General features: G+C 39.5%; 1 protein-coding gene and 1 long non-coding RNA gene across 5 annotated transcripts in view; one reads left to right on the top strand and one right to left on the bottom strand.

Annotated features, from left to right (window-relative positions):
- Nucleotides 1-1,946, top strand: part of ADGB (androglobin) — a 162,577-nt gene extending 160,631 nt beyond the window's left edge. For all 4 annotated transcript variants that reach the window (XM_019425030.2, XM_019425029.2, XM_019425028.2 and 1 more), the window contains one exon: nt 1,505-1,946. In XM_019425030.2, the coding sequence (XP_019280575.2) occupies nt 1,505-1,690 (186 nt within the window). In that variant the 3' untranslated portion in view covers nt 1,691-1,946. The remainder of the gene's footprint in view (nt 1-1,504) is intronic.
- An 11,907-nt stretch (nt 1,947-13,853) lies between these two features.
- On the bottom strand, nt 13,854-20,203 carry LOC109252506 (uncharacterized). Its single transcript, XR_002074054.2, has 2 exons — nt 19,180-20,203; nt 13,854-14,694 (listed from the first exon to the last, which is right to left on the bottom strand). It is a non-coding gene; the product is annotated as an uncharacterized LOC109252506 (long non-coding RNA).
- Between the last annotated feature and the right edge of the window lie 897 nt (nt 20,204-21,100).

Here is a 21,100-nt window from a genome sequence, read left to right as displayed (position 1 = left end):
CCTGAGCCGCAGGTGGACACTTAAACAACTGAGCCACCCAGGCGCCCCTGGACTTCTGTTTTAAAAGGAGTACTCTGAATATTGTGTGGAAAACAAGCAAGTATGGAATGGGGCACATGTAACAGCAGATAAATCTGTGAGGAGGCGGATGCATTGGACACATAACAGTGGTTCACACCAAGTTGCAGAGTGGAGGTAGTGAAAAGCAATTGAATATTGTATATATTTTGAAAGTAGACTCAGGATTTTCTGATGGATTCTTGGTATATTATAAGAGAAAGTGAAGAGTCAGGAAATACTCTGAGGTTTTCACTTAAACAACTGATAGGGTTGAGAGGCCATCAAATCTGATGGTTTGAGAGGAAAGAAAGATTTCAGTTTGGGACATTTTTTGATATATGTATTGGACCAAAAAAAAAAGCATTCTTGGGGCATCTGGGTGGCTCGGTTGGTTAAGCGTCTGACTCTCGGTTTCGACTCAGGTCATTATCTCATGATTCATGAGTTCAAGCATCACATTGAGCTCCAGGTTGACAGTGTAGGGCCTGCTTGGGATTCTCTCTCTCCCTCCCTCTCTCTCTGCCCCTCTCCTGCTCATGCTCTCTCTCAAAATAAATAAACTTAAAAAAACAAAATTCTTGGATATCTATTACAGTCACATGGAGATGCTGAATAGAAATTACATATATAGTTCTGGAATTTGGAAGAGAGGTTTGGGCTGGAGATTAAAAAATTTGGGGGACCCATCAGTAGAGAAATGAATTTAAAGCAATGGGGCTAGATAAAATCAGCAAGGAAAGAGGCCTAAGATCTAAGATGTGGCCATCCCCTCATTTAGAGATGAAGGAATAAAAAGAGAGAGAGAGAGAGAGAGAGATGAAGGGGAAAAGGAGAAATCAGCAAAGGCAACTGATACAGAGCAGCTAGTGAAGTAGAAGAAACGTCAGTGGGATGTATTGTCCAGAAAACCAAGTGAATCAATTGATCCCGGTGGTGAGAGTAGAGGTGAGTAAGAATGGGACCCAGATGTGATTTCAGATTCAGTTTGGTGTCCTTGAATGAAAGCCAAACTGACAATAAGAAAGGTAGCCAGTGAGCTAGGTGATATTATTTGAAAGTTCTTCAAATATAGCTCAGACACATTTCATTGGGACTAGAACAATGTGGGAAACTAGTAACTTAGCACAATTCCTGTGAGGGACACAATGAGCTGCATGTTTTATAGATTATATTTGAACGCATACCTATCTCTTCACCTTTCTCTCTTTTCTTCTACTGATGCTTTTATTTCCCGTTCCGTTAAAATCTCTTGTACCCCTTTGTTGCCTTCTCGTGTTTCATGTATTGATAGACATTTGAGACCATAACCTAATTTTCATCTGGCCTCAGTAATTTGCCACATGAATCTATGGGCATAAGGGAGGGATAAAGGGATTGCTTTCAAAAAAAATTTTTCTCTCTTTATCAGTAAACCTTAATTGCTTGAGGTTTTGTTTTGGAATAGGACTCCTTAGATGAAGCCCGGCAGAAGATCTTCAGTGTCCGGGAAGAGTATAGAAAGAAGTTGCTGGAAGCTGAGCGCCTAAGATTGGAAGCTCTGGCTGCGGAGGAAGCAGCAAGTTGGGCGGAGACAGAAAAGAAGACGCTGCTTCCTGACACACGGGAAAAGAAGAAAGGAAAGAAGAAGTAACCAGAAGGAGCCCAAAACTCACCTTCTTCTGAAGAGGAAAATCCCTTTATTTGTTTATTTTTTTTTTTTTAGTGATCTATAACCTTTCCTGTTGATAAGGTATTAGGCCAATAGAAAATAGAAGTTTTCCTTCTCAGAACTGGTTTCTGCATTTTATGGTTCATTTGCTGTTGTTGTTGTTTTCCCAGAAACCTATTATTTGAGTAATCGTTAGAGTTTAGGTCTCTCTAATTTCAATAAAAATTGCCTCAACATATTTAGAATGCAATAAAATGTACGTGTCTCCCTCTGAATTGCTGCATTTTCAGCAAGTAGTAAAACAAGATCAGAAATGGGCTAACAGGATTGCGTTTGAAAAAATTCAACGATGAGGAAAACAGCCACGGTTCTTCCAGGAAATTTTGTTTCTAACTTGAAAGACTTTAAAATATTGTTAAAATACGCTTCAGTCTTGTGCTTTTTTTTTTTCTTTTTTAAACTGAACTTCCATAAACGTCCTTCATTGGGCAAAATCTGTTGTGGGTTAAGCTCAGAGCAGTTAAGCGCGAACTCTGAATCCTCACAGGTCAGGTCACCCAGACTTAGGGAATGTGATCGCAGACACATCCCTTGTCACGTGTCGCAGCCTCGTGTTTTGTGTAAGACCCAGAACATGTTCTTGTACACCAGTTATAGAAAACTGCAGTGAGTGCATTCACCGAGGCACGTGATAGGAAATGAACTGCTCCCAAAAGCACACTTTGAATTCATGACTTTCTCAGATGAAAACTCCCAACAGTATTTTTTAATCAGTCATAGCTTTTCCACCTTGACAGGTGTTCTTCCTTTTTTCATTTATTTAAATCTTTAGTATTAAAATGTTCAGCTCTCTCTCTATACATATATATGCAGTTTTATTTAAATGTGCAAGCACATGCATTTTCTCTCTATTATTCTTTGCCTAAACTCTCCTTCATGACCCTATGCTCTGCCAGCCCCGCGAAATAATACATGATAACAACCTGGTATAAATGTTTCCATGTTTGTCATTCATCTCATATAATCATCCATCAATATTTTATATTATATCATGGCCTATTTTTACAAAATGGCATTTTATTTTACATGCTTCACCATATCTTGATTTTTCTCCCCAAGCAATACAAAACCTCTTTGAGACAAAAGCAATTCATTCTGTTTTAAAACCTTTTTTTAACGTTTATTTGCTTATTTTTGAGAGAGAGCATGAGTGAGGGAGGGACGGAGAGTGGGAGACAGAGGACTCTCTGCGCTGACATCAGTGAACCCAATGCAGGGCTCAAACCCACGAACCGTGAGATCATGACCTGAGCCAAAGTTGGACGCTCGACTGACTGAGCGACCCAGGTGGCCCAGTAATTCATTCTTTTTGATAGTTGTGAAATATTCCCTGGCACAAATATAATCGACTCAGCTAATTCTTCTTTGAAGGATATTTACTTTGCTTCCAGATCTTTTCCATATAAGAAAAAGTGGTAAAAACAGAAAAGAGGTGGCAAGGTGGTAGATTTAACAAATTATTTCCTAATAAATAAAAAGAAACATAACGCCTGTCCTTTAAAAGGGAGGAAAAAGGAAGTCAATTATTTTGTAATAAGGCATTATACATATTACTACATAAAAGGTCGGAGTGACTACACTGGAAATACATGGGACACAGGACACGAGGTGCAATGTTCATTCCTATGCTTGGAATCACTGACAACACAGCTGATACAAATGCACGCAGACTGACTTACAGGGGGTTTGTAATTGTCACTCAAATTTTTGGAATGGGGTTGCCATTGGTGATACATTTTCCAAAATGGTGAACAAGCTTGGCAAATTCTCAAAGACAACCATGCCCTTAGTGTCTGCAATGCTGCATCTGTGAAATATTCAGTGAACTTTAAATCTGTGCAAAAAATACCTTTGCTTTATGTATCTTACAGAATTAGGTTCTCGGGTCATTATCTTACCTTTAGACTATGTGAATGATGGGCCATTCAAATCATATAGAGGTAAGAGAATTCTCTGTTGTAGGTGACTCTTTCAAATGCTGAGGGATAGCTAACATCCTTAGCCTTCAATCAGTAAATAGCAGTAATTCTCTACCATTATTGGGACAACCCCAAATGCCCCCACATATTTCCTAAGTATTCTCCCCACTGAGATCATCTCCATAGAGAAGATCAGTAAATATTAATGAGAAGCTGAAGATAGTAATGTCTGTGGATCTTAGTTAATAAGTAACTCCATTAGAATACATAGCTAGATAAGTACCCTCCATTGTGTTGATCGAGTTAACCAGGGTATAGATACAAAACATCTCATAGTTCCTACAATCCTTAGATCATTGTCTTTGACACATGGATGGCCTCTCATTCAGTTTCTTTCTCCATATTCTCCTGCCATCTACCTCTTTCTATGCCCTCAAGTACTTTAAGGCCAACCCTCCTCCCCCTATCTCAGGGGCTCTTGTAAGAGCAGAGAAAACAATTTTCTCTTCTGCAGTCACAGGCCTGCTTCTGAGTCAATAGTAATAATCCCCAGGGTGCAACTCTAGTGATTATGAAACATCGTTATAAGAGCAGTTTAACACCTCAGGGTCTCCAACACCTCCACCGAAGAATAGGATTGTGGCTTTCCCTTTTGCAAAATCACAGTGTGCGCTATAGTCTTTTCTGAAATGTAACAAAGGACGGTCTTCATTTAAATGGATCAGAAAATTGCTGACAACTTCCATAAACTTTTAACTAGCTTTTAGAAATCAAGTTTTCAAAAACAAAAAACACTGACTTCTGGTGTCTGAGCCCTCTGTTACATATAGACTATTCTTACACATTAAAAAAAATGTTGCATGATATTCTGACACTCGTTAATTGATGTTTACCTTGTGTCTCAGTTTTGTTCAAAAGAAACCCTAGACATCCACTGCCTCTTGGAAAATGGAAAGTAGTGGGGGAAGGGACAAGAAGAGCCATGTATAAGGGAATTGCCTCCGAGACGAAACTGTGTGCCCTGGGCCATATTCCAGGTGGGAGCATTTATAACAGACTAATGAAAGTTTTCAATGGCCTTCACAGGACATTTCTGAAATTAACATTATGAAAGAAACTTGTTTTAAGCTGGTGCAACATTTTTTTGTCTAATCAACTATGAAACAGTCTATTCATCTTGATTTAGATAAAATAGTTTCCAACCACAGGTGTGTTTTCACGGAATAGTTTCATTACATATTGAAGACTTTGCATGTGCTCAGAACTTTAGGCTAAACATCCTTGTTTTTGGTACAGGCACAGAGGGCAGCATCAACAGACAGTATGATTTATTTTTTAAGTGAACCCGTATAACAAATTACCATGTATAATAATTTCAATCCATAGCTTTAAACAAATCTAAGTTTATCCAAATAAATCAAGCACTTTTAATACGTTTTATTAATTCTAAAAAAATCCTTTTCCCATCTGGCATATAATACAATGACACTATTTTCTATGTTTATCAAACCATTGATTTCAGAATCACCAATACAGATAGCATATGAATATCTCTTTCATTCCACTGTGGGTGGTTGATATATTTATAAAGATATAAAGAAAATTTGTAAAAAATGTTGTTTGCTTTTGTAGAAAAGATTCCAAATTACTATTTTACATAGAAAGACATCAGATAATAATAATAATAATAATAATAATAATATAAATCAATATAGCTCATTGTTGAAACTGGGCTCAGTTGGTTAATATCTCTATAATATTTTACAGGTTTGAAAAGAAAATTTACATGCTATTTTCACTAAGAATATTAGTTTAAACTTGTGCAAATGGCCAAAATCATATTAGATACAACCTAATCAAGGACTATTTGATTAATGATGAATTAATGGTTACATTGTTATACAATTAATTGTATACAAAATTGTTTGTATGTATTTTTTTCTATAGGAACTTTGAAATTTCCATGTATTTTTTCATGAACTTAGCCAATTTTTAACTGTTACTTCTGGAGTAGCATGTGCCCAAAGTCTGCATATTTTACAACATAATGTGTGGAAAACAACCTTTGGCAAACATAGTTTTGTCTAAGACCATCATTGCCATAGCAAATCGTCTGAAGCCATTAACTATTAAAATAAGCCAAACCATAAGAGACTCTTAAAAACTGAGAATAAACTGAGGGTTGATGGGGGGTGGGAGGGAGGGGAAAGTGGGTGATGGGAATTGAGGAGGGCACCTGTTGGAATGAGCACTGGGTGTTGTATGGAAACCAATTTGACAATAAATTTCATATTAAAAGAAAAAAAAAGACTGCATGGAAACAGTATTTAAAATAGTCAACTTGGGGGTGTCTGGGGGCTCAGACACTTAAGCATCCAACTCTTTATTTATTTATTTATTTATTTGGAGAGAGAGAGAGAGAGAGAGAGCAAGAGAGAGCACATAAGCAAGGGGCAGAAGGAGAGGGAGAATCTTAAGCAGGCTCCACACTGGGCGGGGGCTCGATCTCATGACCTTGAGGTTATGGACTGAGCCAAGATTAAGAGTCAGACTCTTACCCAACTGAGCCATCCAGGCGTTCCAAACATCTGACTCTTGATGTCATTTCAGGTCTTGATCTCAGGGCCATGAGTTCAAGCTCCGCTCTGGGTGTGAAGCCTACTTGAAAAACAAAAAATAGTCAACTTGGATTGAAAAGCTGCTTTCCAATTTAATGATTCATACAGAGTGCTTATATTTACTCTCCATTTATCAACACTTAAATAATCTCTAGCTCCATAAAGACAAAGAGGAAGAAAACAGGGGAAAATCCAAAAATTCATTTGTGGTTTACAGATATGACAGAAAAATGTCCTGAAGGGAAGTTAAAATTCCTCATGAGATGCTCACATATCATTTGCAGATTTCAGTAACTCTCGGCCTTCAGAAATCTGGATGCTTCAAATTTGGATGATAAGCTTTATTTCTTATATTGTGCTACTACTGTTTAATTAGCTTGTCACATTAAGAACATTTCTAATACTCTGAATAAAGATTTCATCTCTCTGTTATATAATGGGTTATACTCTCCTTGAGTGCAAGGACTAAATTGTAATTGTCATATATTATGCATTTTAATCACCCACAAATTATAGCATAAAACCTCACAGAGTAGGGTTTCAGTAGATTACAATCGAATAAACTGCTCTATTTCACATCATGTGGGCTATTAGGCTGATGTTAAAATGGGTCTACAGCAATGCTTATGATCATTTCCAAAAATGTATCAGATCGGCCATCATGTGAAAATATTGAAAAATATAGTTTATAGAACCTGAAAAAAGATTCACACCCTTTAAGAGACTGTGATAATACCAGATGGCAGGTTGTCACCAATAGTATTCTGCCATGTTCACAGAAGACACGTATCATAGTTTTGTCAAGACAGTTTTGTTTTCCAGAGGGGATCTTAATTCATATACCACTAAAGCAGCCAGGGAGCTCATTATGTTCATGCAATTAAAATGAGAATATTCCAAATTGTTGCCAGTACCTGCCTTTTACTGATGTCTTTGGCCAAAGGAGAATTCTTCTCTTTTGTTTTTGGTCCATTACTCTAACACAAGCCCAACATGCAATTTATGGATCACTCAGCTCTCTCGTTCAGAAACGAGAATGAAAGACACACACCCTCCACAGTGACTCAGTGTAGACATCATGAAGGGCCCCACTTCTGGGTCCTTGAAGTCCATGATTAGGTCTGATTTTGTACTCCGACAAGACTTCTCTGTTCAGTTGATGTCCATGGCCCCTGGTTCCATCTTCTCAGAATGTCTTCTTGTCTGTTACACTCTTTGGCCACACGTGAAGAGGTTGTTTGAAAGTATATCCTTCTTGGAGGCTGACCAGGTTTTATATCCTGGTTCCTCAAAATTCATCTGGATATATACGCAGACATAAATTAGTAAGAAGTGAGAGTATAATTGTGGCCATAATGAAACTATTAAATGCCAGTGAAGGTAAAGGATAGCAGTAGTTTCCATTCTTACCTTCTCAGAAGTCCATGGAATGGGTATTTCTTATTTTTTTCTGCCTACCCTGAATCCCTTTTGGTAGTAGTAACAAAAGAGTTGAAGCTGAGTCATTATGAACCTCTCAAAGAGACTGCCCATTACCTTAGTATCTGCCAAAGACTGGATGTCATTTCTGGTCTGGGTTTTTCTTCAAATCTATGAACTACTCAGACATATCTCCAGTGACTTGATTTCTTCTTAAGTTAATCGGAATCTGCTTCTGTTAAATATAACCAAAGAATCATAATTGATCCACTCAAATTTTATTTTAGATTCTCCTCCTTGAATTACATCCCATTTGATGGATTCTAAAATTCAGAAGAGATACTTTAGAAGTTCTCAGAGAAACTTTACTTACCTTTCAGAGCAAGTGTTCTTAATCTGGGGGCTTTGGGTGGGTTTTGGTGACCCCTGAGTCCTGCAATTATACATATCTTCTTTTGGTGAAATATGTAGTTTTAATCAGATTATCCATAAAATTCTAACAATTACTGCTCTAGAAAGTTATTTTCAATTTTTAATCAGCATAAGGGATAGTAAAATAGTAAAATATTTTCTCCTACTGCATATTATTTTTTTTTCTTTTAAGAGTGTCTCAAGGCCTCTAAGACTTGCAGAAATGCTCTTATAAATAAAGCTATTCAATATTAGAATGTATCTGCAAAAGATATCATGAAATATTTCCCTGAAAGTTCTAAAATACAATGTAAATTGATTTAAATTTGTCCTTAAAAAGATTGAGTTGGACCTCTTGTGAATTCTATGTTTTTAAGATTCTATCTTTTGGGGAAAAAATAGAATGGTATCTAAATACAAAATACTGTATGGTGTCAGCGCTTTGGGCCACCAGTTTTTAAAAGGGACATAAGAGCAAAGAGAAGGCGTTCGATTGAGAAGTAAAGGTGGAGATTCTTTCCTCCATAGAACTACCACGTGGGAGGGTAAAGCACAGAGGTACGTGCAGATTCATTGGCAGGAGCTAGTACACTCATCCAAATGTTGCACTTGGAAATGTCAACATGATTTTTTTTTCAGCAAACAGATCTCTTTATTTTCATAAAAGTATCAAACAGATTCGAAAACAATGGCAAGGAAGATAAGCGGGTTTCAATCAGGGAGAAAAACAGAGTGCTGATTCAAGTACACAGTTTGTAGGCGCTGGTAATATTGTAAATCTGGTGGGATAATTAATTGAAAGGTGTCTCATCTCCAGGCAGCTCTCAGTAGACCTCGGCATCTATCTCAGTGCGCACAGCCATCCTGTTCCACTAAAGACAGAACATGAGGAAAACTGCGTGTGATTTACACTGCCAAGGGAATTTGGAAGATCAGTGTACTTATTCAAATTGGAATTTAGCCCAGACTCTATTTTTGTCAAAGGGGAAAAAAAAAGAAAAGAAAAGAAAAGAAAGTTTAAGCATTTTAATAAAGAGCAAGAACATCAGTTAATTGGGGATATGGCACACATCTTCCAGGCTCTGAAATTTCTGTCCGATTCTGCACGAAGAGTCGAGCGCCACTCTTGATATACCAGTATCTTCTTTATTGAAATAAGTAGCTGCTTATCTATTGTCTTTTAAAATATCTATGTGATAGACCCTGACTCCTGACCTTATCCTTGCTCCTCCCCACTACACACAACGATAAACTCTGAAAATGCTGCCCCAGACAACCGAGGGAAGACTCTGGAAAGTGGTAAGGAGATGAGCTGATTTTGGACTCCAGGACTGGAGAACAGCCCAGCAGCAGGGCATCTTTCTTCTCCCCACCCTACAGAGGAAGACCACCCAGACCCATTGTTTTCTGATCACCAAATTAGCAAAAGAAGGCAGTCAGGGGTTGGTTCGTTTTTCTCCCTGTTAGAATGGCAATCTCTCCAACCACAGGTGAGCTGACACCACTGGCAAGGATAATCAGCTGAGACCCATAACAAACAAGCAGCTGGCGGAAGCATTATCCTTCATCAGGCCTGGGATTCCCCCCTTTCACTTAAATACCCGGCTGTTTAGTGAAGGGACCCTGCCATAGCTGATACCTGGTCAAGGAAGCCTCTTTGTCCCCGCGTGCCCGATATTCTCTAGGTCACAAGTCCTAGAGCAGCTGAAATAGTGAAGAGGAAAATTACTATACCCAATATAAGGCAAACTCTCCAGCTATTGTGATCAAAACAATGAGATATTGTCAGTCTGATAGACCATAGATCAATGGAACAGAGATCCCCCACAGAGATCCACACAAACTCACCCAGTTGATTTTTGACCAAGATGCAAAAAATTCAAAACCACATCAATGGAGGAAAGATAACATTGCAACAAAGGGTTCCGGAGAGAATGGACATCCATAAACAAACAAACAAACACACAAAGAAAAAGAAAAAGAAAAGAAAAAGAAAACAAAAGAAAGCAAAAGAAAATAACTTCAACATAGACCTGTTGTCTCCGATAAATCTTAAGTCAAAATGGACTACGAATTTAACATGGAAACATAAAACTATAAAACTTTTAGAAAAAATATAGGATAAAATCTTTGGGATTTTTGGCAAAGAGTTTTAGACTTGACATCTAAATCACAATCCCGAAAGAGGAAAATTCAATAAATTGTGCTTGATCGAAATTAAAAACTTGCACTGCAGTACATCATATGAAGATAAAATATGAGAGAAAATATCTGCAAACCACGTATCTGACAAAGAACCAGTATCTGAAATACATAAGTAACTCAAAATTCAGCAGTAAGCAAAAAGTAACAGAAAATGGGCAAATGACATTGAAGAGACATCACAGAAGAGGAAAGAGAGATAGCAAATCGGCACAACTCATCATTAACAATCAGGGAAATACAAATTACGACTACAATGAAATATTATTGTATGCCCATCAGATGGATAAAAAAATATCGACAATATCAAATTCTGACGAGGATAACAAGAAGCTGGGTTACTCATATATTGCCAAGAGTAATATAAAACCGCACAGTCACTCTGGCAAATTTGGTAGTTCCTCAAAAAGACTAAACATGCAACTACTCTATGACTCAGCAACTGAACTCTTAGATGTTTACCTCAGAAAATAAAAACTTCATTCACCTAAAAACTTCTACGTGAATATTCATAGAGGCTTTATCCACAATAGCCACAAATTGGAATCAGCCCGAAACACTTAAGCAGGTGAATGTTTAAACAAACAGTGATAGACATATACCATGGAATAGTTCTCAGCGATACAAAGGAATAAACAATGGATACATGTAACAGCTTTCATAAATCTCTAGGAAATTATATTTAGTGAAAAAAGCCAACCCCAAAAGGTTACGTGGTGTATGATTCCATTTATATAACATTGTTGAAATGACAAAATTTTAGAAATGGAGGACAAATTCATGGTGGCCAGGATTTGGAGAGGGGAGCCTGCTTTCACTATAAAAAGGTGTGACAAGGTACCCTTGTGGTGTTGGAAGTGCTCGTCATCGTGAAAGTAGGTGATAAAATTCTACAGAACTAAATACATGTGCACACAAAGGAATATGAATGAAGCTATGGAAACATGAATAAGATTGGTAGATTGTACCGATGTCAATATCCTCCATGTGATATCATACTTATCGCGGAAGGCTAACTACATGCTTGAGGAACTTGGGATTTGGGGCTTGCTGAGAATGATCCTGACTAGCTAGATTTATCTTGCTTTGTTCCTGTGTAGGAACAGAACTGACGAGCACTAGGCTGATAATTGTAGCGTCGGCTGCTTTCACAAGCGCTGAGTGGTGCAATGCCCAAGCAGGAGCTCAGTACCTAGGGCAGAGGCTATGGCACGTGATGACCCCGATAAAGACCCATCTGAAATGGGGACATTTCCTTAAAGACTTGGAAGAAGCATTAATTGCTGCTTGGATTTTTATTTTTTATTTTAAAAAAAAATTCTTTTTTAATGTTTATTTTTGAGACAGAGAGAGACAGAGCATGAGCAGGGAAGGGGCAGAGAGAGAGGGAGACACAGAACGTGAACCAGGCTCCAGGCTCTGAGCTGTCAGCACAGAGCCCGACGCGGGGCTCGAACTCACGAACTGTGAGATCATGACCTGAGCTGAAGTCGGATGCTCAACCGACTGAGCCACGCAGGCGCCCCAAACTGCTTGGATTTTTAAGCCACACACCCATGTTCCAAACCCCAAGGATTTGAAACACAACCTGAGCGATTTAAAATCCATATATTATTCTAGCTTTCAAAGAGAAAAGTAAAACTATTTCATTAGTGTTTCTTTCCAGGCGACTTTTCCCATCTGTTGTATTTCAATTTGGCTGGAATTTTGTGTGTTTGAAGCACGCAGTGGAGACAAGTTGATTATGAGGTAACTTGATGCTTCAGTTAGAGAGCTGTCGAAGTGTGAAATGATTCTCGAGCCTCAGAACCATGGCTGAGTGATGGAACACCCAGAATAACTCCTAATCCGTGAGGACCGAAACCCAGGCAGGCCAAGGGGAAGCAAGTTTGATGTTGCAAGTTGATTTCCAGCAAAATTAAAGTTCGTTATGTAATTTTTTTGTGTATGAAGAAAGCAAGGAATGAAAGCTACATCTTTATAAATTTACAATGATTCTATGTCCTTCCCTTAGCTCTTCTTCCCCTTTTAATTTTCACCTTCCATCCAACCTCCTCCCCACGATGGCTAGGAGACTCGCGTTTATTTATATTTCGAAGAAGAGGAGGCCTGTTTGCTCAGTGTTCTTCGAGAATTTCACACAGAGACTGCGCTCCACCACAGAATGCTCTCTGGGTAGATAATCTAGGTCTAGGTCAGTGTTAGTTTCTTTTCCCTTAACCCTCATTACCCATAAGGCCCCTCTGTCTCTGGTGTGGCAGTGGACAGAGGTTTACTATGCTAGTTCCGGGAGCTTCTCAACTTCCTTACCAAACCCTGTTTAGGCAGGGGAGTGGAAGTCATGCACTCAGGGTTTCCACATTAAAGTATTCTCATGACCATCTCACCTCTCTCAAACGATGAGAACAGATGCAACATGAGACAGAAGGAATAATCAATAAATCATAGGTATTTATGACTTAGGTGAAAAAAATACATCTATTCCGTTTGTCATTTAAAATCCCAGTACTCTGGGGAGGCTGGGTAGCTTAGTTGGCTGAGCCCCCTACTTGTTTTTGGCTCAGGTCAGATCTCACCCTTGGTTAGGCTCTGAGCTGCCAGCATGGGGCCTGCTTGGGATTCTCGCTCTCCCTTTCTCTCTCTGCCCCTCACCCACGTTCCTGTGTGCACGTGCATGTGCTCTCTTTCTCACTCAAAAATAAAGAGAGGCATCTGGGGTGGTTCGGTTAAGCATCAGACTTTGGCTCAGGTCATAATCTCGCAGTTCAAGGATTCGAGCCCCAGAGCGTGGGGCTCTGGGCTGATAGCTTGGAACCTGGAGGCTGCTTCAGATTCGGTGTCTCCCTCTCTGCCCCACCCTGGTCCACACTCTGTCTCTATCTCTCGAATATAAATAAACATTAAAAAAATTCTTTTGAAAAGCTCAGCAGACCTTACAGATTTGTTTTAATTTTGTTACAAAGTTATTACATGTTCCTTTCTACACAAACTTGGACAATGCAGATATGTTTAAAAAAAACAAAAAACAAAAAACCCAAAAACCTAGTAACCATAACTTCAATGTGTAGTTAAGCTACTATATCTGACAGTTAATTGATTCCTTTAATCATCACAACCACTTTGGGAAGTAGAACAATTATTATCCTGGCTATTCAGTTTAAAAAGAAAAGTGTGGCTAAGGAGTAAAGGGTTATGTGCCCAAGGTTTTACTGTTAACCGGTGATCGAGCCAGTGCATGATCCTCGCATTGTGTCTCCGGTTCTTAAAACTAATAACTAATATTCTGTATAAGCCCAGACAGAATCATAGCTAATAGTGTCATTCTGGATCATCCCAGATCATGTTTATAAAAAAGAGGTCATAACTTACAAAATACCCAGCAACTTGCTTTTTCTTATTCAGTGACCAGGGAAAACTTTGAGTATCATTATGCAAAATTTCCTTAATACATCCATACTTTGTTTAGCAACTTTCATTCATACCCAAAACCATGCCATTAAGTAGAAAGTCATTAAATTGAAAGGAAATATTTATATCAATTTTAATGGGGAAATTATGATTTCTTTCAATCCAATCTATGATATCAAAAAAGGTTCATTGACAATAAAATCGAATTTACATACACAATAAGGAACAACCTGAGGGCAAACAAAATTCCTTCTTCGTAAAGGTAATAACGTCATGAAGGTTTAGTGTCCTCACTGAGGAGCGGAGGTGGAGGAGAGGTGTGAGAAGGGTGTTCTAAGGAAGATTGGGGGAGGAAGGTAATCGACCTTCAGCCAGGCTTACATTACTTACATCTCACTTTGTATATATCTGACTTTGTTTATGGTGTTCCTTCATATACAAACATTTAAACATATTTTGTAATTAAATTTGTCTTTTTTTGTTGTCATGGCAGCTGAATTCTTTATCTTGCTTAAATAGGTTTCATCCAGCATTAGCTTATCATAAAAGAGTAACCAATATTTTTCCTACCATGATTGCAACATATACTTTATATTAGATCTATCTAAAAATTCTTTTTATTAAAGTATGTGTGATGGACCTCATGAATGCCCCCTTCCCCCCCATATCTAATTCTCCTCTCCTGCCTAGACTTCCCAGCTTGCAGGCAGGTAAAGAAGGCTCTGTGTCTGTTTGTGGCGAATGGATGTGAGTCCACATGACGTGTGTGTCACTTCCATGCTGGAGCAGAAAACAGTCCTTTTGTGCTTTCACATCCTTTGCTTCCCTGTTGGCAGCAAGTGTGAGGGCCATGTGTTGAATGTCAGAGCCATAAGACCCTGGCAACTTGGGTCTCTGAGTCACATGTGGAAGGACAATAGCCATGGAGGTTCACCTGACCTGTGGAAGACTTTGCATGAACAAGAAATAAACACTGTGTTAATCCACTGAGATGTTGTAACTCTTTTACTACCCTCACGTTACTAACATAAATGTAAGGTACCTTGACTAATACCAGGTAAAATATTATCACTTCAAAATGAACAGATGATAGCCAGATAGAATTTTCTTCCAAATGAATAGACAGTAGGATCCAAACCAACAACATGAATAGACATCACAAATCGAATGTTGAACAAAAGAATGAACACACAACAGAATGCATAGCAAATGGTTTCATTAATACGAAGTTTGAAGACAAAACTAAACTATAGTGTCAAAATTAGAATAATGGTTACCTTCAGGAAGGGGAGAGTTTGCCAGGGGACAAGACGTTGTGAGATAACAGTTTTAATCTCCTTTTCATCAAGTGATGGTAACATGAGTGTTAGTGTATGTTCAGTATTGTTTTGAAATTGAATTTATATGGTGTCATTATTATATATGCTACAAAGATATTTGACTTTCGGTTCAGATGCACGCTGTATATGCTGACACACATAGATTCGGTTCCAAATTTTTGTTCTCCAAAACTTAAACATTTATCATGGCTTTGTGCTTAGTATTATAAACTAAGGTAAAGAAAACTTGCTTTCCAAGTTTTTCCCTTCACTACACTCTTTCATATTCTGGCATGACTTTAGGACAAAACTAGTCACTGTTTCCCTAAATCCAGAAGCTCAAACACACTTGTATTTCTCCGTCCCTATTGCTCCTAATATAGTCTCATGCACCCCCATTAATTATACCTTTAAACCAAGGTAACAGACTTCCTTTTCTCAGAGAAACTTGGGGTTGTATAATTGAAGGCTATCATATACATCAGCACTTCAACAGACTAGCAAAACTCATGAATACACACAATTCAGATTTTCCTGATATATTGAAAGAATTTTTCCCAGCTCACTGCATTGTCTAGAGTTCTACTTATTCCCTCTGGAATGACTTTTTTCTTATAGTAATAAATACATCCTTTGCTAGTTATTTCAGTGAGAGGCCACATGGCCAACTTTCTTAGCCCTTTTATTACCCTTGTAAGAGAAGTCGACCACAAAGGGGACTTTGGCTAGACGACTTCCCAAAGCATTTAAAGATATTGCTTCACTGATGTTTGGCATCTATTTTTGCTGATAAGTCTGACCTCAGTCTAATTGTAATTCTTTTAAATGCAGTGTGATTTTTTTTTTTTGCTTGCCAGTTGCATTTAAGGTATTATCTTCACCCTTGTTCTGCAATTCCACTCAATGTGTGTAGTGTGAGTTTATTTCTGTTCATCCTGATTAGCACTCAGTATATACTTTCAAGCTGAGTAGTGTATCTTCGTCTGGTTCTAGAGACCTTCCAGCTGATGTCTCTTTAGGTACAGTGTTTATACAGGGTTAGGAATGGTTTTTCTCAGGCATTCTCTCACGCTTCTACTTTTGGGATTTCTATGAGATACAAGTTGGAATCCCCCCTGTGTATTCACCATGACTGTTAACATCTGCTTCATACATTTGATTTTTTTTTTTTTTTTAATCTTGCCCATGTCAAGTTACAGGAAAATGGCTCAGTGCGTCTTCACTGGATCATCCTTCAACTATATCTCAGAGAAATTTATTCTCTACTGGGAATACTTCTTTGGCCATCTTCCGCCCCCGCCCCCGCCAAGATTTATAATGTTTTTTATATCCACTTATTTTTATTCTATGTCCTTTTAAAATTTCATTGTTCTATTCCGTTTAATTTCATAATTCATTGCTCCAATTTATAATTTCGTACTCTGGCACTCTCCATGGAAAGATGTCCTAGTGTTACTTCCTAAACTTCTCTGTATCTTGGTTTTTCTCATTGGTAAAGTGAGGATAATATTACCTCTTTTGCGGTGCTATTGTCTTGATCAGATGATCCAATACGTGTGAGGTTCTTAGAACAACGTCTGGATATTAAGCACAGTTATGCTGTAATTCTATTCAGAGCGTTCTATTGCTTGTATTTTATTGAAAATAGCTCGTTGAGTTCCTATGTTGGCTTTGTGGGATGCCTTTCTTAGCAATCATTTTCCCTGCATATGTTCAAACTTCAGTTTGCAAGCTGAAGTGAAACCCTCTGTGCCTTCATCTTCCTTCCGTTTCTGGCAGTTTTACAGCTTCCTCCCAACAGGCCCCAGGTCTTCTGCTATCGTTCAGTGCTTCTATCTAGCAATTATATCAGAGACAGTGAGAGTCTGTGCGTGGAGTTGGTGGGTGCCGTGGCCCAGGCAGTGGATGTCCTACCATGTTCTTCCCATCATGCAGCTTGGACAAGTCACCGCCCTTGACAATGAGCAGGTTGATTCCTCAGTCTCCTTACTGGAGAGAGGATGCCACCCCAGCTCCCAATTGGTACCATGACTTTGGCTATGGTTCTCTCTCGTCTACTGGGTGTGTTTAGTCTCCATCGTCTTACACAATCAAGCGCTTGTTTGTCTTCCTGGAAGCTGATATATCCCCAGATTCAGCTCTAGTTTCTACAGTGCTTTTCTCTCTGCGTTTCTTTTAAAAAAGTCAAATTTGGTGCTCGCTTCGGCAGCACATATATTAAAAAAGTCAAATTTGGAGTGAACGACATCTTTTTTATTACAATTTTAAAAATTTATCTGTCATTTATAATTATTTGTTTCTAAGGAGGGAGTGGTAGTGGGGATGTGTGGGAGTGCAGTGGAATTAAGCTTAAAGCAGCTAAAAAGTAAATGCTAAATACCATCTTGACTAGAAAATACCCAGAAGCTTATGACTAAGGACATCCCACTGTGCCAAAAACAAATTCTTACTAAGCTAGGAGATATTGCACTCTGTGAAGCTAAAATCCCAACAGCATTCTAGAACCCCTATACCAGAGTTCTCCCAACAGTATTAGATACAAGTGTGTATGGCTTACAAATCTGTTTTCCTGCCATGTTATTTTTCCTTTTCAGTCTTTTGTAGAGCTTGATTATCTGAGAAGGACTTTTAAAATGATGCCTTACTAAAGATTCTTGAGTATTCTTTGTATAAACAAAAAAACCTGATAATTGGTAGAGTATTCTACAATTAATTTTTCAGGTTATTTGAAAATGCTCACAAATTACACATTTCACCTCCTATATTTTGCAAGTAGTTGAAGTTTTAGGGAACAAATAAAAATCATTGTCCTTAACTTTTACTGAATACTAAAACAATTTGAGAAAAGAGACAGGAATCGTGGCAGGAATCAGCAGTTTATTAGAGAAAGAGGACAGGATTGGAAAGCATGGGTTAATCTCCATCCACCATCAGGTTTCCTAAAACATCTAACCCCCACCCCTGAGCTCACCAACCCCAAATCTCACATCCCCCTGTGTGAAGGCAGAGTGTGCCCTGATAGCATGTTATTGGATGCACAGAAACCGTGGGCCTCTTGATGACAGGGCACCCTGACCCTGATTCACTTATCTCTGATGAGACAGCCCAGCCTTGGCTGAGTCACCCACACTCCATTCCTTTTCTCAAACTCACCCATCAGCTCCATCGGTCTTCCCCAAGGCAAGAGGGTGTAATGGGGCAGAGGGGACGTGATCTGGGTTGGGTTTCCTCAGAAGCAGACTCTGAGACAGAACTTAAGTACAAATGATTTATATGGGAAATGATCCCATTCCACCATGGAGTAGGAAAGTGAGACCCAAAAGGGACAGAAGCCAATATGGGGCATCAGTGGACAAGGTGCTACTGGGAGGCCCTGAGTTACTGTGGCGAACATATCGGAAAGTTGCCCCACCCAGTCGGAGAGGTTCCTGAGGTATTATTCACCAACCCTTCCCATCAGCAGAGGACAGCTGCTCCTGGAGGCAAGAACTCCTCAGTAGTTGTGTGGCCACCATTCAAGACAGTAGGCTCCTGTGGCCAGAGGCAGCCCTCAGGTAGAGACTCTCACTTGGCTTGTAGGAAAAAAAAAAAAAAAAAAGGCAGTAGAACTGAGGGGAGTGCTAAGAGTTCTGGAGATATGGGTGGGGTCTTGCCAGCTTCTGCCCTATGCAACTCTCCCTGGTACTTCTCAAAAGGCATAGTTACTGGAGTGCCTGGGTGACTCAGTCGGTTAAGTGACCGACTTTAGCTCAGGTCATGATCTCCCGGTTCGTGGGTTCGAGCCCCGCGTCGAGCTCTGTGCTGACAGTCAGAGCCTGGGGCCTGCTTTGGATTCTGTGTCTCCTCTCTCTCTGCCCCTTCCCCACTCATGCTCTGTCTCTCTCTCAAAAATAAACATTATTTTTTTTTAAAAGGTGAAGTTACTATTTTATAGTCCATGATAATGCAACAAAAGCATCACTATGACTTTTCTTATATCCCACAATTTCTGTGGGCCAGAAATTTGGGAGCAACTTAGGTGGATGATTCTAGCTCAGGGTCCCTCATGAGGCTGTAAACAAGATGTTGGCAAGGGCTTGACTGAGGACGGAAGATCCGTTGTTAAAGTGGCTTACCCAGAAGGCTGTTGACAGGAGGCTTAGTTTCTTGCCACATGGACCTCTCCAGGGGTTGTGTGAGTGTCCTCACAATATGGCAGCTGTTTTCTCCCACAGCAAGTGATCCAAAAAAGAAAAGAAGCAAGAAGGAAGCTACAATGCCTTTTTATGACTTTATCTTGGAAATCTCATCACTTTGTTTCTATTCTATTTTCTAGAAATAAGCCAAGTCCAGCCACACACAAGGGTAAGGAAATTAAGTTCCGCTTTTCAAAGCAAGATGTTAAAATTATAAATATATTTTAAAACTCCACAAGTGCCAACAACCTCTCTCTTCTAAAGTGAGATGCTCGACCTCACTTGCAAGTTTTTAAGAGATTAAGATGGAAAGGTCCAGAGGACATATCTGGAGTTAGTTGTTACGTTCCTTAGATCCTGCCAACATGGGAAAAGGAATGGGTGCCCCTTACCTTAAGCCCAAGTGGAAAGGTTTTTAAGGAGACTTGTGGAGAGTTGTTTCTGTGTGTCTGGGAATGTAGGGAACATGAGGACCAAATTCCAAGATATGCTTCAAAAGTCTAAAGGTCAGAGGACATGTGTGTAAGCCTCCTATAGGAGAATGAGCCAGGTGTCCCCTCAGTTAAGCAAGGCAAAGGCTTGAGTTTGTCAGAAAAGAAGTATGAACCTTTGGGGCAGTTGGGTTGAGATAATCTAGAAAAAGTTCACCCATGGGGAATGCCTGGAGCCACGTATGACCCAAGAGAGGGGTGGAGCACCAAAATGCAGAGACTGAGCTAGGAGCTGCAGGCAACTGCCAGATGACAGGTGACAGGCATTTCCCATTTGGAGAGAGCTTCACGTCTCCAGAGAAAGGACCTCCAAAGACTTGCAGACATCCCACAGGAGCCCTTCCAACATCTAATGCGTCTGCAAGGTCACCAGCACCAGATGACAACTGTGCCACCCTCTAACCCTTCACCCCCAACCTCAGAGCAATTAAAAGACAACTAGCAAGTAAGGAAGTAGTGAGAGGGCCACCTGTGCTCCCACCCATCTTTCTCATCTGCAAAGCCTCACTTGGGTTCAAGTTTGAGGAAGGGGAAACTTCAGATCGTCTGAGCATTCACAGTATGCATCGTAACAGTCGACTGGGAATTACAGAATTATGAGACCGGGCAAGGCTTCTTAATGTCAAATCAGGGAATATTTGTGAGGGTCCAAGACCTCATCAAAGCCCTCTCCCCCAACCCAGGATAGAAAAACAATTTTTTTCCTTCCACTTTTACCTAAGAGCTTCCACATTTATCTAACTATTCCATTGTGTTAAATGAGCCAGTTATATTTGAAATGTTAGCTGGGGAGAGAACTGATGCCACTGAATTATGAAGCAGGTCATTCTGAAGTGACTAATAAGGTGCACTGTTTTGCTTCAAGCATTGACGGAAACTCTAAGCTATTAATCCTCTTTTGAATCTAAACGTGAGAAAGGAAACAATCTTAGCTGTTTATGAAAAATTGGTCAGCTTCAAGCCTGGAGATACAACTCCTGAGGGCCAACCTAGTCCTACCCGAGACCTATTTTCATTCCGCGCATGTCTTAACCACTTAGCTCCTTTTTAGCAATCCACTTGTCCCAGAAGGGCTCTGTCTGGTGCCACACTTACTGCATGAGTTTTAACTATTTGCAATCCCATTGAACTTGAATTCTGTCCTTAATTTTTCTTTCAGTTGCCCTACTGTTTACACTCACTTGAGAAGCCAGTCCACTTCCAGGTATGTGGGGAAACTTTCCAGAAAGAGTCTGAGAAATATACTACTTCCGATCTCAGTGAGTTCACCTGCTAGTTTGGGTGGCAGACCAGATGTGCCGAGACTCCCTGCATGGGTATCTTGCTCCTGAGTCTCTTAGATGAGTTTGTGTCCCGTCCCCACTCAGCAC

This window comes from Panthera pardus, unplaced genomic scaffold (assembly GCF_024362965.1).
Source record: "Panthera pardus isolate Hobbes unplaced genomic scaffold, ASM2436296v1 HiC_scaffold_17, whole genome shotgun sequence".
Taxonomy (NCBI): Eukaryota; Metazoa; Chordata; class Mammalia; order Carnivora; family Felidae; genus Panthera; species Panthera pardus.
The sequence above is the reverse complement of the archived record's forward strand: the minus strand, read 5'-3'. Positions and strand labels throughout refer to the sequence as shown.